The sequence below is a fragment of the Rosa chinensis genome, chromosome 3 (genome assembly GCF_002994745.2).
Source record: "Rosa chinensis cultivar Old Blush chromosome 3, RchiOBHm-V2, whole genome shotgun sequence".
NCBI lineage: Eukaryota > Viridiplantae > Streptophyta > Magnoliopsida > Rosales > Rosaceae > Rosa > Rosa chinensis.
This window is the reverse complement of record NC_037090.1, coordinates 37862523-37883574: the sequence shown is the minus strand read 5'-3', so window position 1 is coordinate 37883574 and position 21052 is coordinate 37862523. Positions and strand designations below refer to the sequence as shown.

Genomic DNA, 21052 nt, shown 5'->3' with positions numbered 1-21052 from the left:
AAGAAAAATATGCTCTCCCACAATTTCTTCTTTAAAAGTCTAATGCATGCCATTTTCTAAATTTGTCGTTTGAAATAAATCGCACAACATATTTGCAATTTATTTAAATAAAGCTCAGAACTCCAATAATAGCATGTCAGCCCCGCTGATCGTTAACTACTCGGACTAGCCCCGCTAGCCAAAGATAAAAATATTATCCACGAATTTAAGTATAGAATTTTATAATTTTATTGCTAATGCGAATTCTTTTCGGAATTAATTAGTTGTTTACGAATAATATTTTTGCATAGGACATGAGGAGCCTCCATTGGAGGAGAATTCCGATCGATGACAAGGTTAGCCGTTAAACTGTGAATGGACTTTTAATTTTAAATTGATGCATGCAAAGTAATTTTCGAATTATCGATTTTAATTTATTTATCGAGCATTTTACCGAGTACTCATGCCTCTAGTCCTAGTGTAAAATCAAAACCACATCACGTTTACATCTCTAGAAAAAAGTTGCAAAGCTATTCCTTTTGTTTTATTTGTGTACTCACTCCTCTAGTCCTAGTGTAAAATCAAAACCATTAAGACTAGAGGCGTGAGTACTCGATAAAACTGCTCACTAAAATGGAAAAGACAACCCATTTTGGGAGAAGGTCGGCCAAAAGTTTTAAATGCCTTGGGGGATCAGGTTTCTTACGATTGAAAGAAAAAAGGAAAAAGAAAATTACTTTAAGGTTTAATCAAGACGAAATACAATTTTTGGTTTTGCCCCTGTTGGCGAATGTGCTATACCTACAACTGAAGAGGCAAAGCCTTACCTATTTTGTGGTCGTTTTGAGGTTGCTGCATCGATGATTTCTTCTATGTGGTTCCCTATTAATTTGTAGGCTTTAGCCTCCCTCACTGATAGTGGGAGAGGAGGTTTTGTGGTGCGCTTGGTTGCTGATTAGGGGTTGATCTATGTAGGTGAGACATCAACGAGAAAGAAAAGAAAAAAAAACGAATCATGGGTACCCACAATACCGAATTCGACCTATCCCAACTAGTTACGGTTTTCTTTTAGCTTTTGACACTCTCATGTTCTAAAATTATTACTCGATTGAAAGGGCGCCTGAATTATCAATCAGTATACATCGACCATTCTCATGACCGTGATCTTCATACTTGTAAGTGATCGAGAGCTTAAGATAGGACCTCACGTCCTGACCTATATTAGTTCACTCAATCCCCTCAAAAAATGATAATAACAAGGGTTTCAGGTTCATAGATATTGCTGATTAAGGTTGTAATTACTTAGCTGCGCGATGATAAGGCTTCGCGTTATGGTTGATGGTGGTCGCTACAAGGTTGTGGAGTCAAGGGGGGTAGCCGTACTTTGTGTGGTATGAATTTTTTAATAGTGGCCAGTTCATTTAGGCTTGACTTTATGTCTATCTCTTTTATGGGTTTCTTTTAGCTATGGCGGGAGTGCTTCAAAAGTAAATATTTCTTTTAAGATTTATCATAATTCAACTTTCATGGCTCTATTTTTCACTTTTATTATCGGTTAAAATTTATTCTTTTATTTATATTTTTGTAGGCTATAAAATATTATTTTTTATTTTAATTTTTGTGTAAAGATGGATGAAGAAAATAGTACAGTCTAGACAACTCCATCTTCTTCTTTTTTTAATTTTTTAAAGTTAAGTATTTTTTGATATTATCGGCTTGGAAATGTGGTATACACATGGCACCGGATTATTTTTCAGAAAAAGAAAAGGAAGAAAGAAAAGGGGTGAGAAAAAGAGGTATGGTTGATAAAAAAATGAGGAAAGCTTCACCTCTATGTCTCACTGACACGTACTCGCTCAATGCATGCCACAACGTTCCATCAAATGCCAACAAAACAATTAAATGGTCCCTTCTATCATTTTCCCGATGAAAATGGTCGCATTACCGACTTGCCCTTTGCCCCGAATCCCTAACCCTCTGATCCATTATGTCTATAAATCTAATTATCAAAACAAAACATCATTTTCTTGCCAAAAAAACATCATTTCAACTAAACGTGAATCTATAGGCAACTACACGAGTACATCTCCAATCGAAGAGGACCCTTACAAGAGTTTCATTTCCAAACAGCAAGAAGGATATATAGATTCTAAAATCTAAACTCCAATGTCAATTGTGCGCCAATTTTAGCACTTTCGAACGAGGTCTTTGGCACATGCTCCCCAGGCGGGTAGAAGTAGAGATAACGCTATTCTATTGTTTTTTTCTTCTCGTTACATTCTCTTGGTTTTAATATTATACATGGTTTTGATTTCCAAGGATTCTATTCCTTTTCTAAACCAAAAAAGAAAAAAAAGAATTCTGTTGTTTTTGTTTTGCTTATATAAGACCCCTGGTGGTTTCGTTCAGCTCCAAAGAATCTCTTCTACCCAAAACTAAAAGAAAAGGAAACCACCAAACAAGGCAGCTATAGTATCTCAAGAAAACATGGTTTCTCGCACAGGAAGGCACTTGCAGCGCTACAGCGAAGGTCGTCTCCAAGTCGTAGGGTTCGTCTCCATCTCTTTTTTCCTCTTTTAAATTCAAACAAGCTGATCAGTTTTTTCTGAGTGTTCGATTGTTTTGGATGAGGGATTTATATCTGTAGTGCATTGCTTAACTGTTACTGAAGTTGGGTATACTTAGATGAACACGAAAGGGATGAATTTCATTCTCATAGTAGCTGGAAAACACAAACTGATAAACACTGCATCTCTCTCATCAAAGCTAGGTCCACACATGGAGTTGTAACTTGGAACAGGAGAAAGCCAACGTAGAGATTTCCCAACGTTCCAATACCTCTCTTTCTACTCTATAACACTCAAACACACAGGAAGGAACAACACCAAAAATGGTGGCAATCACAAGCTCTCTACTCCTCACCCTCTCCACATTCATAGTTTCTCTCTCATCTCTCTACATTCCTTCCCGCTCTTCCTCCATAGACACCTTCGTCTACGGAGGCTGCACACAGGAGAAGTACGCGCCCAACTCGCCCTACGAGTCCAACATCAACTCGCTCCTGACCTCCCTGGTTAACTCAGCCACCTACTCTTCCTACAACAACTACACCGTCATGGGATCCAGCCCCCAAGACGTCATCTACGGCCTCTACCAATGCCGTGGCGACCTCTCCATGCCCGACTGCGCCACCTGCGTCGCCCGTGCAGTCAGCCAAGTCGGGAGCTTCTGCCCCTACAACTCCGGCGGTGCCCTTCAGCTGCAGGGCTGCTACATCAAGTACGACAACACCACCTTTCTCGGCGTGGAGGACAAGACGGTGGTGCTCAAAAAATGTGGGCCGTCGGTCGGGTACGATTCGGACGGAATGAGCCGGAGGGATTCAGTGTTGGCTGCTTTGGTTGGCTCCAGTGGGCCGTACAGGGTGGGAGGGTCCGGGAACGTCCAAGGTTTGGCCCAATGCGTCGGGGATCTGAGCTTCACACAGTGTCAGGACTGTGTGACGGAGGCAATCGGACGGGTGAAAAGTGAATGCGGCGGTGCTGTTTACGGTGATATGTTCTTGGCCAAGTGTTACGCCAGGTACTCAACTGGCGGTGCTCAATTTTACTCCAAGATGCATCATGGTAATTATCAATTTAACCTACTCTTATTTTCTTCTTGATTATCTTATAACGAATGCTAGTAAATTTTTCACTTTTGCACGAGAGAAATTTTAATTATACAACAATTAGCATTACACAACCATTACGTGGGTTCATATGTCGAATTTAGAACATTTCCGAACTAGTTTCACATGATCGATCTTATGTACAAATAACATTACAAAAAAATACTCGAAAAAATTTTCTTTTAATTGTAAAAGTAAATGTTAACACCACTCCAGTAAGAGATTTTGTCTATTCTATTATTATAGCGTTATGAGTGTTATTTCTGCAGATAAATCTAGCAATGAGGGTGAGAAGACATTTGCAATTATCATTGGATTATTAGCAGGAGTTGCTCTGCTCATCATCTTTCTTACTTTCGTAAGGAAGGTGTTTGGGGAAAATGGTACAATCTTTATCACATGCTTTTTCACTTTGCTTTATTTATATTTATTTATAATAATAGTCATGAGCTTTAGAATCAGGAAGCATATACCGTATATTCAGAGATATAACGTTGACAAATTCCATTTGTTGTTACTTTTCATGTGCAGGTAAATAAATTATGAATTTGCTTCAAAGTTATTGGGTTGGTGATTCTTTTGCTTCCCAAGTGATTTGGTTTTGCTTCCTTTCTTTTTTCTTCATTATGTCGACTTTTCCCCTCTCTAGCTTTGCACCCTTTAACGTCTTGGGTTTAATTACTTAATTTATGTATCTCTCCAAAAAGGGTGATTTAGAGAAAAGATGGAGCACTTACCCATAAAACAAAGTTAAAAAGGGAGCAAGAGAAAAGGAGGAGGCAAGGATTCCTCTATCCCCCTCCACTTACAAAAGTTGTACGTGTTGTCTAATATGAAACAGATGATATTGATTTGTGATGTATTATTATTGTGTGATCTATAAAAATTCAAAATTCATTGTGCATGTATGTATTGTTTCTTGATGATTAAGTCTTGCAAATCTAACTAACTAGAAAAAGTTTGGGTATCAACGCCATGCATGTTTCTATCATTTGCTCACAAAGATCCGAAGGCAAAATGCTCTGGCAGGCTTATCTTTGCACATTACAAAAAAAATTCATTTTGCCACGGCTTTGTGCAGTCGCGGAAAGTCTGTGTGCCGTCGCAAAATACTAATGGCGACGGCTAGTCGACGGCAATTACACCGTTGTTGTTGGTGGCGTCGCCACTGCTCGTGGCTACGGCAAAACGCCGTCGCAACAAGAATTAGAGATGGCAACGAGTGTAGCAATCCATTGGTAGCTTATTAAGCGACAACATGTAGCGACTGAAAACGCCGTCGCAAGTAACCTATTTGCAACGGCATCTGCCGTTGCTTGCAATGAACTACTTTTTCAAATATTTTTTTTTTCAGAAATTTTCCCTCCAAATTTTATTAGAAATAGGTGGGAAATTGATTTTCCCTCCATAATTGCGACGACATCATTGCCTTCGCCACCTCAAGTATTTTTCATATGAAGCTTTAGCGACAACTAATGATCGTCGCAACTAATTGGCCACCCAATTTTTTCAAATCAAAATGTTTTTTGTCATTTTACACACCTAATCAAAAGATATAGTAAAACAATATAAAGCGCCAAAACAATCCTTTCAATCATAGTATCTCACAACTGAAATAATACAATCAAAAGATAAGTGCCAAGTTATACTTCATTACCAAGTACAAACCAAACCAACCACATTTCATAATTATAAGGTCCTACCATACTAGATAACTGAAAGGAAACATTGCCAAACTTAATATTGTTCAAACGCATCCTTGACCACAATACTAGTAGTTATCATTAACCAGAGAGGCAATACTAGTTATCATTAACTAGAGGGGCTTTGTGGGTACTGAAGCATGCTCAATTTCTTGATTACTAGTTGAATGTGGATGAACTCCTTCTCGTATGGACTCCCTTCTAACTTCATGGCCACTGGTTGCATCATGAACCTATGACATAATGCACAAGTATACAAATATCAAACTGGATTCACATGAAAACGAAACATGAACAGATCGGATACTATCACATGTAGTTTGGATTCAAAATCTGGGATTTTACCCTAATACTGATAAGAATCAGCTGTTACATATAAATCTCAAGTCATATAATTTTGTAAGGTCTATTATCAACAGCCTTTCAATAATGAACCAATGTGTAGCATTGAACAACCTGCATGTAATACCAATGGTAGCATCTGGATTGTTTTTTTTTTTTTTTTTGCCCCCTTCTCCATTTTCAATTGAAAATAGAAAGTGTCATAAACATGTATTGATGATTTGTTAAAAAACTGCTGCATGAATGTTATCCTCATGATATTGGTTACAGAACATGATGATTTTGGCTTATTCCATACTCAAATAACATGCATCTGTTATGAAACGAAACACATAATAGATGATACAAAATCATTGAAGCACACCAACACAACTTCCCTTTCTTTCTTCAAAATTGAAAAAAAAAAAAAAAAAAAAAAAAAAAAACACATCAACTTGCAGTTTCATCAATTGTCATACAATAAGTGAAATTGAAATGATATTAGACTCATAACCTCTCAGCCATATCAAAAAGCTAAAGCTAACAAAGTTTGTTCATAAACTCAAAATCAACAACAAAAACTTCAACTAAATCTTCAACCTATCTGAGCTAGCAATCTCAATATCTACACATATCGTTTTATACACTTTCAATATTTACATAATCATGCATATATATACACAAACATGTATATAAAAAAATTTGCTGAAGATAAAAATAGCCAACTGTTGTAACAAATAATATTATGGATTTGTGTACCAACGTATCCACATAGATTTCTGTTTTGCCCCTCATTTCTCTCTAAAAAGTTAATCCGAGCTTGAAGCATATCTAATTGGTCCTGCATCTTCTTTGTGAAAGCCTCTTTCACTTTCTCTTTAACCTCTTCAATTATTTTCTGTATGAGGTCATTGGTGTTATGAGAAGGCATTGATTCATGTGGATACACCAAACTGCGAGGCACGGTAGAACCATAGGTACGACAATAACCATGACAATCTTCCCCAAGCATTTTATGGAATATTCGGTCTTTTACAGCCCTAAGTTCTCGCTGGTCCTCAGGTTCCAATAGCAATTTCTTATCATATTCCTCCTACATGAAAGTACTGATCAATTAGCTTGGAAAAGATTAAAAAAATAACTAAAATTCTTAATATAAGATAGAATTAAATACTGTTTAATCCCTATACTTATTAGGTTTTATCGTTTCAGTCCCTGACCTTCAAATTTCACCTAAAAAGTCAATGAACTCTCAATTTCCTCCCAATTGGTCCCTGCCGTCAAAATTTTCTGTTAAAGTTGTTGAAAAGTCCATTATGCCCTCACTTATTATTTTTTTTAAATTTAATTTTTCTTTCTCTTTTATTTCTTTTTTTCATTTCACCTCTTGAAGGTCAGTGGATTGGAACCATCTTGATGAGGAGATGAACAGAAGGAGGTGAAAGAGCCGGAAGAAGAAGAGGTAAAAATAAAAAAATAAAAAAAAAGAGGAAGGAATTTTTTTTTAATTTTTTTAAGTAATTGAGGGTATAATAGACTTTTTAGGGGAAGATAACGAAGTTTTTGTCAGATACTTGACGGCAGGGACCAATTGAGAGGAAATTGAGAGTTCAAGGACTTTTTAGGTGAAATTCGAAGGTCAGGGACTGAAACGATGAAACCCTATAAGTATAGGGAGTAAGCAGTATTTAACCCTATAAGATATGAGAAGCTAAACATACAATGACTTGGGCAACATCTGCATTTGATTGGTTTTTCTTTTAACATGGCGGAGTAATGTCCAGACAAGAAAAAATATGTTCTCAAACTTGGAATATACATAATCAGACAATCTTCAGATTAAGCATGTAATTAACTAGTCAGATGAATATAGCATGCAAGTTTTTCAAACCAATCCAATTCCATCACTTTCTTCATTTCAAACTAACAAAATTGAACTTACAGGGAAGATAGTAAGATATGATGCAATATAAGTTTGTGACTAGATACAATTAGATATGAAATGAACTGCTTATCAATCTCATAATTCTAGACTTTTTGTTTTCATTTTTTAAAGTTATATATTTCTTGTGTGCTTTAGCTTGTCCCCTTGGGGATCTTTTCGGTTTACACAAAATTAACCAGTCCATAGGTCACTATTGAAACATTTTTACCCTATAAGATGAACTATGTTGTACATTATGAAAGAAGTTAATTACAAAAAAGAAGAAGAGTTCAGACTGCTGGAGGTCTTGTTGGAGTTTGAATAGAGATATGTCTCAAAGGGATCCGTCTTAGATTTCTTCCACACCCGGATCCATCTCAAGGGGATATTACCTCTCTAAGATCTGTCTAGAAGAGATTTCTCCGTCTCAAGGAGATATTATCTCTCTAAGATCTGTCTGGAGGAGATTTCACCTCACTTGAATCTTCTTTAAAGAGATTTCTTCTCACTCGGATTTAGCTCAAGGAGATTTCTTCTCAAAAACATACACATCTAAACAAAGAGAAAGCAAAAAGGGGATATTACCTCTCCAAGATCTATCTGGAGGAGATTTCACCTCAGTTGAATCTTCCTTAGAGATTTCTTCTCACTCGGATTTAGCTCAAGGAGATTTCTTCTCAAAAACCGACCTGATCAAAAAACACGAATTAGTTTTTAGGAATCACCAAGTCTAAGTTCACAGATAATTAGTAATCATATACACATCTGAACAGAGAGAAAGCAAAAAGGTACCCCAATTCCTAACAAGACCGGCAAACTTTGATCAGTCCCATTATACAAAGCCAATTGTTCAACAGTGAACAATCGATCTCTGCAAATATTAGCATCATCCAGATTATATATCCAAATATTCCAATCCAAACCAAAGTTACATAACAAATTAAATATACACTATTTTTGTTAGTGCGCAAAGCCCAAAAAAACAAATATCCCATTTGATTTGTTGAAATAAAGGACCACTTCCGATCCCTAGAGTAAACCCAAGCCAAATCGAATCTTGGTTTTGATTAGCTTCCAAAACATGAAAAGAAGTGAGCTTTGAGCTTCTGACCTGTTTTGAGAGTGGATATCGACAAGATGCAGTCCACAAAGTGAGAGACGAACATATCTGATTGATTTCTGGGTATTAGAGTTTAGGATCTGAGCAATGTAGGAGGAAGAAAAATAGGAAGGAGGTAGAGCTGAACTAGCAGATGTCGATCGACTTGGCGGATTGCTATGATTGACTTTGTCGTCTGGACTAGATGGAGTGAGCGGGGAATAGCAGATGGAGGAAGCGGGAACAAAAACAATGTTCATGAACCCAAATTTTTTGCCGACAAGTTAAATTTTGGCACCTATGTTCACCCAAAAGTAAAAAAAAAACAAAAAAAATGTATAAAATGAAAATACAAGGCGATACATTCTGCCGTAGTTAAAAGTAGAGGAATTTAGCGACGGAAAGAATATGCCGTAACAATTGAAGCCACATTTTTGCGACGGCGACGCCATGCCGCGGCAAATAATTTTTCTCTTTGCGACGCTGCATTTGTTGTAGCAAATTTTTTATCAATGGTGACGACATTCTGATGCCGATGCTAACTGGTGAAGCTAAATCAACTAATTATTGTTTCATTAGAGAGAAATGAGTTCATTGGAACTACATAAAGATAAAGCACGCATGTGTTGATACCCTTAGTCTAGCGGTTTAGACATTTTCCTTTCAAACGAAAAGATGTGAACCATTTCCCTCCAAAAAGGTCTTGGTAGAGGACTACTCAACTTTAATTATCCGCTTATTGATAACATAAGAAGAAGAACCTAGCGTAAAAATTGACGCTTTTTTATGAAGTAACATATCCATAAGTAAACCTATTTTCTAACATGTTCTTTTTCTTTTTTAACGTATGCTGTATATGCTTTTGGTTTGTGGTATTCTTTACCTGTGTAAAAATATATGAAAGCCTTAAAAAAAAAAAAAAAAATTATTAGTGTGTTATTAAGGGAAGGACTTGAGATCCAAACGTTAATGTTCCTTAAGCCAACGTACAGATTTCCCAACATTCCAATACGTCTCTTTCTTCTCTATAACATTCAAGCACACTGGAAGGAACAACACCAAAAATGGTGGCAATCACTAGCTCTCTACTCCTCACCCTCTCCACATTCATAGTCTCTTTCTCATCACTCTACATTCCTTCCCGCTCTTCCTCCATAGACCCCTTCGTCTACGGAGGCTGCACACAGGAGAAGTACGCGCCCAACTCACCCTACGAGTCCAACATCAACTCGCTCCTGACCTCCCTGGTTAACTCAGCCACCTACTCCTCCTACAACAACTACACTGTCATGATGGGATCCAGCCCCCAAGACGTCATCTACGATTTCTACCAATGCCGTGGCGACCTCTTCATGCCTGACTGCGCCACCTCCGTCGCCCGTGCAGTCAGCCAAGTAGGGAGCTTCTGCCCCTACAACTCCAGCGGTGCCCTTCAGCTGCAGGGCTGCTACATCAAGTACGACAACACCACCTTTCTTGGCGTGGAGGACAAGACGATGGTGCTCAAAAAATGCGGGTGGTCGGTCGGGTACGATTCGGACGGAATGTGCAGGAGGGATTCAGTGTTGGCTGCTTTGGTTGGCTCCAGTGGGCCGTGTAGTGTAGGAGGGTCCGGGAACGTCCAAGGTTTGGCCCAATGCGTTGGGGATCTGATCTTCACAGAGTGTCAGGACTGTGTGATGGAGGCAATCGGACGGGTGAAAAGTGAATGCGGCGGTGCTGTTTACGGTGATATGTTCTTGGCCAAGTGTTACGCCAGGTACTCAACTGGCGGTGCTCAATTTTACTCCAAGATGCATCATGGTAATTATCAATTTAACCTACTCTTATTTTCTTCTTGATTATCTTATAACGAATGCTAGTAAATTTTTCACTTTTGCACGAGAGAAATTTACTATATACTAAAGCTCCTACACTGTTCCTAAGCACCGTTCATCACTGTTCACCTGAGAAATGACGGTTTTGCCCTCATTTTAATTTTTTTTACGGCTCTGCCATTGACCGACTAGACGCTTCCGTCGGTTTCTTCTTTGCCGTATAACCATATAACCAAGATTGCTCTCTCAATTTGGATCTCCGCCGTGAATCCCACTCTCAGCTCTCCCTTATCGATATCGTCATCCGTCACTGCTAGATACTAAGGTTGAGCTAATAACAAGTACAAAAGGTTTGGTTTTCAGTGTTTACGTACTAGATTTGATAAAAAAAATTTGGGATTTTGATCGTAGATCGTTGGGGTAGGAAAAAGAAGAGTAGATATTCAAGATTTTGGTCCTTTTTTCGGGGGAAGGTTTGGGTTGAGGAAGCTTTCAATAGAAGAAGATGTATGAGTTTAATTTTTTTTTTTTTTTTTTCAGTTGTCTAATATTGTGGTTTCGAGTGAGTGTTTTTATTTTTGATTTTTTGTGTATTTATATATGTGATTTTGTGTGAAATTTTCTGAGTTATATTCTGTTTTTTTTCAATTATTTTGTGCTCTCAGAATTAGCAGATGTATTGAATATGCTTTTGTTGATATTGGGTTGTGATTGATTGCTTGCAGGTTTTGCTTGCTCCTACTGTTTCTTCGAAGTTATTTATTTGTGAGATCATCTTTATTCCAGGTGAGTTTTTTTTTTTTGAAGGTTTGTAGATAATTTCATAGCATAGGTGGTTGGATATTGAGTTTCTTAAACGAGATTCAATTAGATTGTACAGTTTTGTATTGGCTTTATATCGGTTTTGACGTTTTAGGGATTTGGTTTATCTTCAGCTTTGGGAATCTGGTGATTGATTGGAAAGGTTGCCAGGTACGGATTTGAATTTTTTTTTTTTTTACTATGGATTCACTATTGAATTTAACTGCAAATAAAGGCTTTGTCTTAACTTTGATTCATTGCATTGGAGAGAATGATTAGTTTGATTGAAATTTCTTGACAGCATTTTCTTTTAATTAACATGAGAACTGTTGCTCTGATCTGATTCGTTATGGGTAATATGTAAGTTTGGTAAAAAGCTAAGCTGGTTTTGCTCATAGATATTTGTCTTGCATTATAATTTATAAACGCAAAATCTAAATTGCAAAGCTCTGATTTTTGGTGTCGGTGGAGACCTTTAATTGGGTTTCATCACATATATAGACTTACAATGCAGATCTGTATATACTGGTTTCAGGCCTTTAATTGGGTTTTGTAGCTTATAAAGAAAAAATATAACATGAATTGTTTGCATTGTTTTGGTATTCCCATGTCTTTGCTTGAAATTGCTATTCATATAACCTTAACAATTCGTTTAAAGGCATCTTTGTATCATCATCTTATATAAATTTGTATCCCAAGTTGGGGCATTCATTCATCTATACTGGTATATCCTCCCAACCCATGTTCTTTTCATGATATATACCCATGTTCATTTAAAATGCTTTTGTTTCTCTTTGAACTATTTATGTATCAGCATTCTATCGTCAGAGGTGAAGTACCCAAGAGACTTCTTTTCATTCATATTCTAATCCCATGAACATGTTACACTTGCCTTCTTCAAAATTGAGTACTTGATCATAAAGAGTGAGTCTTTCGTTACGCTATTCTTGATGTTGGACTGTCATTCATTTTGCTTGCAGGTTTCACTTACTACTACTGTTCCTGTTTGAAGTGATTCATTTCTTAGAAGATCAGTGTTTGAGGTCTGAGTTTTTTCTTTTGTTGGATGTTATTGATTTACTATAGCAGTTTATAGTTTTTCATTATTGAAAGGATTGAAGCTTTTGTTTTTTGAATTACACCTAGCTATGAGCTGTGGCTTTTGATATTCTTGAACAACAATAATCTAGAGTATGAATATTTGTGTGGTCTGTGAATCTGTTAGTCAATAATTAATGAATGGATTTTGGCAAGCAGTGTGTATTACTGTTTGTTAGGCTCCTCAAATGAATAAACTGGACACGCTCTTTATACTTGGCATAAGTAATCTGTATCTTTATTTTAAGCGATCAAGAGAATGGAACCTTTTTATTAAAAGTAGGTATTTTATTGTTCAATTAAGCTTCTTGGTAATTGGGTTTAGGGTTTTACTAGATGTTCTGTAAAAATTGGAACATTTCATGGCAAAAAAATTGGTCTTTTTAAATTTTTTTTTTTTCAAGTTACAGTGATGAACTTTTGGCTTTTAAGTTTGATAATGAAAATTATTAACTTTTTTTACACTGAAATTGCAAGAATATTTTGACCTGATTTTCGTGTTTGATTAATCTGATTCTGAAAGTTCTGATCTATTGTTGCTCTTGGTTTTATTTGCAGCACCTGCTAACGGACATCATCAACTATTTTTTGCAAACTATTGTAGCAGCAATTGTAACCAAGTTAGCGTTAAACTATGACAACCTATTTTTTGAACCCTATACCCCAACACAGTGGTGATCTTACTAGGCATGATCTACTTCATCTTTTGTTAATATAGTGATCAAATCAACTATATTTTCTATGCTTTTAAATTTACTGCTTAAATAATAGTGTTAGCTCCAAAATCCGCAGCAAAACGCGGGCACAATTTCTAGTTTTAATTATACAACAATTAGAATTACACAACCAATACGTAATAGGTGGGTTCATATGTCGAATTTAGAACATTTCCGAACTAGTTTTGACATGATCGATCTTATGTACAAATAACATTACAAAAAAATAATCGAAAAAACTTTCTTTTAATTGTAAAAGTAAATGTTAACAGCACCCGAGTAAGAGATTTTGTCTATTCTATTATTATAGTGTTATGAGTGTTATTTCTGCAGATAAATCTAGCAATGAGGGTGAGAAGACATTTGCAATTATCATTGGATTATTAGATGGAGTTTCTCTGCTCGTCATCTTGCTAACTTTCGTAAGGAAGGTGTTTGGGGAAAATGGTACAATCTTTATCACATGCTTTTTCACTTTGCTTTATTTTTATTTATTTATAATAATAGTCATGAGCTTTAGAATCAGAAAGCATATACCGTATATTCAGATATATAATGTTGACAAATTCCATTTGTTGTTACTTTTCATGTGCAGGTAAATAAATTATGAATTTACGGCAAAGTTATTGGGTTGGTGATTCTTTTGCTTCCCAAGTGATTTGCTTTTGCTTCCCTTTCTTTTTTCTTCATTATGTCGATTTTTCCCTGTCTAGCTTTGCACCCTTTAACATCTTCGGTTTAATTACTTAATTTATGTATCTCTCCAAAATGGGTGATTTATAGAAAAGATGGAGCACTTACCCATAAAACAAAGTTAAAAAGGGAGCAAGAGAAAAGGAGGAGGCAAGGATTCCTCTATCCCCCTCCACTTACAAAAGTTGTACGTGTTGTCTAATATGAAATTCTTTTAATTTGTAAAAGCCAAAAGAGCAGATGATATTGATTTGTGATGTTTTATTATTGTGTGATCTATAAAATTTCAAAATTCATTGTGCATGTATGTATTGTTTCTTGATGATTAAGTCTTGCAAATCTAACTAACTAGAAAAAGTTTGGGTATCAACGCCATGCATGTTTCTATCATTTGCTCTGACAAAGATCCAAAGACCAAACGCTCTGGCAGGCTTATCTTTATTGCAAGAACATTAAAAGGGGACATTCAAGCTCAAAAATGTAATCGAGTTCGTATAGAGTTTGGCTCGTAAAAGTGTTTGAATCTAAATTTACAAGTTACATATGGTAAACAAATAGGTCAGCATATGGGTAATAAAGCAAAAATGACGCCACAGGAGGCTCGGCGAGCCATAAGGGTTACTATATCGGTCCAGTGAGGTTTTTCATTAGGTTCTGCCAACCTTGATTCAAACTGAATATATGGACTTAATGAAACTCATAAGCACCAATTGAGGTCAACTCTCACAAGTCAGTAGTTCCTACAATCAAATACACAGTAGGTAATTAACTCCCGTGATGTTGCGGGTTTGAATTTTTTTTTTAAACTTAAATTTATACAAATTATAAAATTCTGTTTCTAACTAGACCTGCATGTTGACATATTTCAAAAATGTAAGTTCTAGGCAGGAGCTGGGTTTTAATGTTATTTACATTTTTTCAAAAAATAGACATTCTAACCAAAGCTGTTCGTTATTTACAAATTACAAAACTGGTTAGTTAGTACCAAAATGTCCTACACTTATACTTTGAACCAATTACTCTACTTGGGTTCTTCAGATGTGACGTAGTTGGAAAGTAACCCTAGGTTTACAAGTAATAAACCTAAAACAATAATTCTGGAGTCCACCAGAAATAGATGAGAAAAATCTCAATTTGATTGATAATACGATAAAAGATAGGTTCTGCAACCGTTTAAGGTTTCTTATGTATGGGAAAAGAAACTCTAGGGCGACTAACAATGAAACCTTAAAGCACACATGTTAAAACAAAACAAATCCAAATTGAACTAGAAAACAAAAAATGCGGAAACAATGTACATTGCAGTTTTGAGGCCCGAAATGATCTCGAAAGCCCGAAAAAACCCACACATCATGGCATAGCAACGAGTTTTGTTCCTAGCGTCATTCCCTTTCTGAAAAGGTATAGCAATCAAAATTCTGACACCGAACGTAAGATTTACAGCAAACCAGTTTTCTCTTTTCACAATCAATCTACTCTTCAATCTTTGTTGCCATCGCATCAGCTGGTTCATTTGCTGTTGATGGCTCTCTTGTGTTGATGAGCAGTCCATTTATTTTTGGATGCATTGGGTTGCCACTGCAATATTGGATAGTAAGAGAAACTAAAATTAATGAAGCTGCAGATGATATTTCATCTTGAATAGGATGAAAGAATAAAATGTAGAAAATAGCAACATATGAAAAATAGTATTGGTGAGATATTATGAACTACAGTATGAGATAGTAGGCAGTACATTGCAAAGGCAATGTACCGAGTGTGTGTGTGTGTGTGAGATAAATACAAGCATCTTCTTTGTTCCCAGCATAAATGATAAAGAAGATAACTGATATCATGGATCATAGACACATATTGATCTTTACATTCACTAACTGAAATACCATTTTAAGAACCTCTAATGTGAATGGCATGATCAAATTCATTTTAGATGAGAAACCAAGTTGTAATCTGGTCACAGAAGCAAAGTAATGAAAGAATTATGTGCAGTTTTATGTAGGAAGTTTGAAAATCTAACTTGGGAATTTCAAATTTTTGCTTTGTGTAATGTAACAATTATGTTCTCTGGGCATATCAGCAGCTCACTTTGTGGCTTTCTCCTCATTTTCTTGAGCATGTGGGGCATACTGCATAATACCACCCATCTTCAGAGACGAACCTGGTCAATGTAGCTTTGCAAAAGACCAATTTGTCTTGAAATGTAAAACACAGTGTATTTAGCATTGAGATATATATGAATGTGAATACATACTTGTTTAAAATCAAATGTCAATAATGAATGAGTTGAAGGATATTCGACTCATGTGTGCCTTACCAAATTAGGAGTACTTCTATTGTTGTAATAGGAGAGGAATGTTCTAGTTTCCTAGTTCTGTTTAGAATAGGATTCCTTGTACTTAAAAATTATGTACTTGTACTCCCTATATATAAGGCTCCTATTATCAATGAAAGACACACCAATTTTCTCTACAATCTTCTTTGCATCCTTTAAAACACATTATCAGCAAGAACCCAACCCTGAAACCAAAAAGCCAAAATCCTAAGAAAAATTCCTTGCTGTTAGCCTCACTTGCACCCTTGCTAACCTTACTAGCCACTCCTGCCAGCGCGCCCCCACGCACGCCTGTCTGCCCGTGCACCCCCAAGCATGCCTACAGCCCAGCGCGCCCCTGCGCCTTGCTTCTGCTATCTCGCTACTAGCCTCACTTGCTTTTCGCAAGCTTCTGCTGGACCACCTGCACACCCATACACTGTACCTGCCTCACCACACTAGCCTACGCACGGGCCCGCCAGCACACACCCAGGATTGAAGCATCCTCTGCAATCCCGCTCTAGGATCGATAGCACACCAGTAATCCTAAAGATCCCTACACGCCTGCATCAACACGCCCGTAGATCAAGACTTTCAAGCTTCAGATTACCAAGTAAGTTTTATATTAAAGTTCCCGCTTTTGAATTTAATTTTAATTTAAATTCTTTTTCTTCAGGGACTTCCAAAATCCCTTCTTCTACCTCCCACCTTTTCTCCAACCCAAAAGGCTAAAAATGGCCTTGGGGCTAAATTTTAGCCCTAAATTCTGTACTATTCATTGATCTAACATCAACCGTCTTCAACCCGTCAAGGCTAAATTATAGCCTTAAAATATATTTTAACATTTTGGATTGGTTATATATATATATATATATATATGTGTGTGTGTGCTTATTAGTAATTGAAATAATTTATATGATAAAAAATATTTTTTCGGTTGTATTTTTTTAAAGATAATTAAAAATATTTTTAGCTAATTTTGAAATGAAATAAAACTGGAATCATATTTTTAATATTTATTTTATTCATGACAAAGTAAGAAAAGATAAAAGTTACAAGCAAAATTTATTCATAATAAATAAAAGTTACAAGAAAAATGTGTTTTTGCCACCGAGATTTGCAACTCTCCCACGTCCTTTGTACCAAAATAGTATTTTGGATCTCCATGAATTTTTGTTGGACTTGGACCCAAAGACCATCTTCCGATTGACTTGTACCATTGACGGAATTTTGGGATACTTTCACGAAAATAACGGTGAGTGCTTCATCTTCCAACGGTGACCAATTCACACTTCTTTTCGACGAACTAGCCATTTTCGATAAAAGTAAAATAAATGAGAGATTAAGAATAGGGAGAAAATAAAAGATTTAGAATAGAAAGATATATATGAGGAAGTAGAAGGAAGATGTCAAAAAGAATGTTGAAATCATATGTATTTATAGTGTAAAAGTTTTAAAAAAAAAACAAAAAAAACAACTGCTAGCTGACGTCAGCAACTAGCCGTTGCTGACGTCATGCTCCCGTCAGCATCAACTGCAGCTCGTGGACCACCACCAATCTGATCCATTTTTTTAAAGGGGCAAAGTGCTACTCAAAGTGCTATATTTAGCACTACAACCTCACCTTTGGCCCTCTATTTTGGCCTTTTGGCCCTTAGATTGTTGGGTTGGAGTCCAAATGGGCTAAAATTTAGCCCTTTAGCACTTTAAGATTATGGGTTGGAGGTGGCCTAAGAGCATTTGTGAGCATCGAAATTTGACAACCATTCAAACATCATTGTTTCGGTCTAATCTAAATTTCTTAGAAAAACGATTTCTTAGAAGCAAAGAGGCTCAGAAATCTTTAATTAGTTGTCGTGGAAGTTTTTATACTCTGAAACTAATTCATTCTCCTTTTCCTCTTTAGGATGTCGAATGACAATTTGCAAATGCTCGACTTTGCTAAATTGGATTCTATTGGCACATGATACCATAGTGGGTAACTGATGTTGAGAATTATCTCACTGCAAAAGGGATCTTGCTCATAATTCAAGAGCCAAATACTGATACACAGTTTAAGCCTGCTACGGGTAAAAGTGCTCAAGCCCTCATCTTGATGTGACGACACATGGATGAGCCACTCCGATGGGAGTATATGTCGATTGAGGATCCTAGGGCTTTGTGGGGTCATGCTTGAAGAGCTCTTCGAAAATATTCAAGAACCCTTCTCCCTAACTTGAAGCTGAAGTGGAATGATCTACGCTTCACTGACTTCAAGAATGTTTCTGATTATAATTCAGAAGCTCTACGTATCAAATCGATGATGGAATTTTGTGGAACTGAAATCACAGACCAAGAATTAATTGAGAAAACCCTCTCAACCTTCTCCGTCTCAGCATTAATGGTAGTAAAGTAATACATGCTTAAGTGCAATGCTAGATGAATCATGAGGTTTCATCAATTCATTACTGCTGTGTCAGTTGTTGAGAAACGTGATAATATACTCGTGAAGAACTATAATTTGAGGCCCATTGGAACTAAGAGCATTTACAGGCGAATTATAGTAAGCACACCTAAAGGAGGGCACAAGGAGCAAAACCTTAAAGATAAGGGATAACAAAATGGATGTATGGGTCCATATAATGGCCCTACAAAGGAAGGAAACCACCAAAGTGATGCGCAGTCATGTGGAAACACCAGCCAACATGAGAGAAAGGCACGACACCGACGACAGTGGTGGAGCCGCACCGTCCATGGTGAAGAAGCCAACGTCCCTAGGGGGCATCAACATGCACAAATTGCACCTCAATTAACGGGAGGCAATCACAACGATGTATGCCATAAATGTGGATCCATCGAGCATTGGTCTAAGCAATGTAAAGTGAGTGAGAAGTTAGCTGCACAATACAAAGAGTATAGAGACTTGAGAGAGCAAGAGGCTTATCTCGCAGCTGAATGAGAAGATGGAGATGACAATGATGTCAATCTCACTATTGTAGACTTCAAATCTGCGAGGAAAACAATGTTGATGTCGCAGATTTTGATTAGTAGTCTTTTATTTCCAAGAATTTATGTAATGGCAATTTGCCTTAAACATTATTAATAGATTAAAATAGTCATAACTCCTTCACAACTAGGCCCATCCAATTAAATGCGATGTTTAGGAAAGATTTGATCTAAAAGAATGGTTTTACAAGTGATCTGCAATTTCTTACAAGAGCTTTACTTCGGAAAAGGATATCAAGATAGGATACAAATTGTGTTTATCTTTTTTCTTTTTATTTTTTAAAAAAAAATTATGTGTCTGAGACAATAACTTTTATCACAATTATGTGCATAAGACTTAAACTTTTCGAAGGATTATTTATATACACAACCCTTATTAAAGTATGCATTAGTCACACTTTCTACTCATAGTATGTTGTTTTCACTTTATGAGTATTGATGACTTCATAATATAGAATCACAAAACATCTAAATACTTGTACCAGCATTAATTGTTTTTCTCAAACATATTCTAACAGGTGAAGGATGTTATCATTTAGGAAGAGGATGAGCAAATTGTCACACCCCCTTGTCTAGTTCAGGTCGACAATAGCTAGAGACATAAACAAGCGAAGGAAAAGTGAACAAAATGTTCAACCTTGGAATTGGTCACTTTTCTTCAAGCTTTAACTTAGATTGATATTAGAACATAATTTACATATATGAATCCCTCTAAATATTGAATTTAACTTGTCATCAACTTCATTTTAGTCTTCACTAAACTATTTCCTTATTTATGTAAGAAGTTAATTTTGCAAGAGTGAATAAGACATTCATTTTGGGGCTTTCCAGTGGAGAAACAGAGTAAGGAAGAATGATGGTCTAATGTAAAGAATACATGCGGTGGTGAAATGTCCTAGAGGGAACTCCGCAAGAACATAGGAGTGGGCCAGGTAAGAAGAATACATGACGTGGTGGAATTTTATACTGTAGATGACTAATGCAGAGAGTGGTGTTTAAGCACGGGAGCAGCGCGTTTGTTTGTCTCTAGCCAAGTTCACAAGTGGGCGTGAGAATGTTATGGAAAGAATGTCATTTGCCAAGTTCACAAGTGGGCGTGAAAAGGTTATGACAAGAGTGTCATTTGCCAAGTTCACAAGTGGACATGAAAAATTTGTCATAAGAAGTAATTCCACAAGGGTGGAAGGGTAGTAGTCAGTGAATGAAACATATGTTTTGGTATGCCTATAAAGCATCTTGAAGAAGAGACGAAGTGCATATCAATGAAGGCAATGATAGTATAAGTAGGGGAGAATGTTACGTTCTGCATTTAAGCTAGAGTAGTGTCCTTAAGACACTTTACAAAGGAGACATTTATGAGGAGTGAGTATTGGAGCCCCAATGAGTTTAGAGCTAAATGGATGAGTGGCATTGTCATAAATAAGTATAACTTCGTGATTTTCAGGTTTGAGGTACTTTGGCTTGGAAAACTCAAATCACAAGAAGTGTCAAAAAGATCGAGACAAGTGCAACACACTTGACAACATGTCATTTGAAATTCATATGAATTAGTTATGGAGACCGTTATGACTTCTCGGACACAATGATGTTTCCTCCTACCAAGTAAGAACTTGCCAAATATGCTCTATAGGGGGGAGACCTGATTTAACTCTTCGCCACCGCGTATGCTTACCTTCATAGGGCACTAAGCTAGCTTCTTCTAGGCACTCTTAGAGGCCTAAAATGTTGGCATAGGTGGAATATATTTGCATGAGTCAAGACGACTCATGGACAATATCAGCCTAAAAAAGGGCTAGTATTTTGTGTCAGCGTTGCTGGCGAGGTTTGTTTGTGAACAATCCTTAAGCTAGCAGCATCTAGACTATGGGCGTATGGAAGATATGTCAAGACCTCTAGAGCTCATTGGCCATGTAGTAATTGACATGGACATTGATTTGG

General features: G+C 36.7%; 2 protein-coding genes and 1 long non-coding RNA gene across 5 annotated transcripts; 2 read left to right on the top strand and 1 right to left on the bottom strand.

Annotated features, from left to right (window-relative positions):
- Window positions 1-2018: 2018 nt before the first annotated feature.
- Window positions 2019-4557, top strand: LOC112192974 (plasmodesmata-located protein 7). 3 transcript variants are annotated; one of them, XM_024332944.2, is made up of 4 exons: window positions 2019-2528; window positions 2750-3605; window positions 3919-4032; window positions 4181-4557. In XM_024332944.2, exons 2-4 carry the CDS (start codon window positions 2870-2872, stop codon window positions 4186-4188), a joined length of 858 nt encoding a protein of 285 aa, XP_024188712.1. In that variant the 5' UTR covers window positions 2019-2528; window positions 2750-2869; the 3' UTR covers window positions 4189-4557. The 3 variants fall into 3 exon arrangements, with proteins under 3 accessions (XP_024188712.1, XP_024188710.1, XP_024188709.1); XM_024332942.2 differs by having other exon boundaries at window positions 2746-3605; XM_024332941.2 differs by having other exon boundaries at window positions 2019-3605.
- Window positions 4558-5281: 724 nt separating this feature from the next.
- LOC121052136 lies at window positions 5282-6626 on the bottom strand. The gene is made up of 2 exons (XR_005808162.1): window positions 6433-6626; window positions 5282-5585 (listed from the first exon to the last, which is right to left on the bottom strand). It is a non-coding gene; the product is annotated as an uncharacterized LOC121052136 (long non-coding RNA).
- Window positions 6627-9760: 3134 nt separating this feature from the next.
- On the top strand, window positions 9761-14110 carry LOC112194539 (plasmodesmata-located protein 7). The gene is made up of 3 exons (XM_024334765.2): window positions 9761-10499; window positions 13462-13575; window positions 13724-14110. The coding sequence occupies exons 1-3, from the start codon at window positions 9761-9763 to the stop codon at window positions 13729-13731; spliced, it is 861 nt and encodes a 286-aa protein (XP_024190533.1). The 3' UTR covers window positions 13732-14110.
- The last annotated feature ends 6942 nt before the right edge of the window (window positions 14111-21052 follow it).

Excerpts from the sequence above, each read along its gene's own strand:
- LOC112192974 (XM_024332944.2), top strand. The coding sequence starts at position 2,870 with ATGGTGGCAATCACAAGCTCTCTACTCCTCACCCTCTCCACATTCATA. Across the intron at positions 3,606-3,918 it reads TTACTCCAAGATGCATCATG|ATAAATCTAGCAATGAGGGT; the intron begins GTAATTATCAAT and ends TTATTTCTGCAG.
- LOC112194539 (XM_024334765.2), top strand. The coding sequence starts at position 9,761 with ATGGTGGCAATCACTAGCTCTCTACTCCTCACCCTCTCCACATTCATA. Across the intron at positions 10,500-13,461 it reads TTACTCCAAGATGCATCATG|ATAAATCTAGCAATGAGGGT; the intron begins GTAATTATCAAT and ends TTATTTCTGCAG.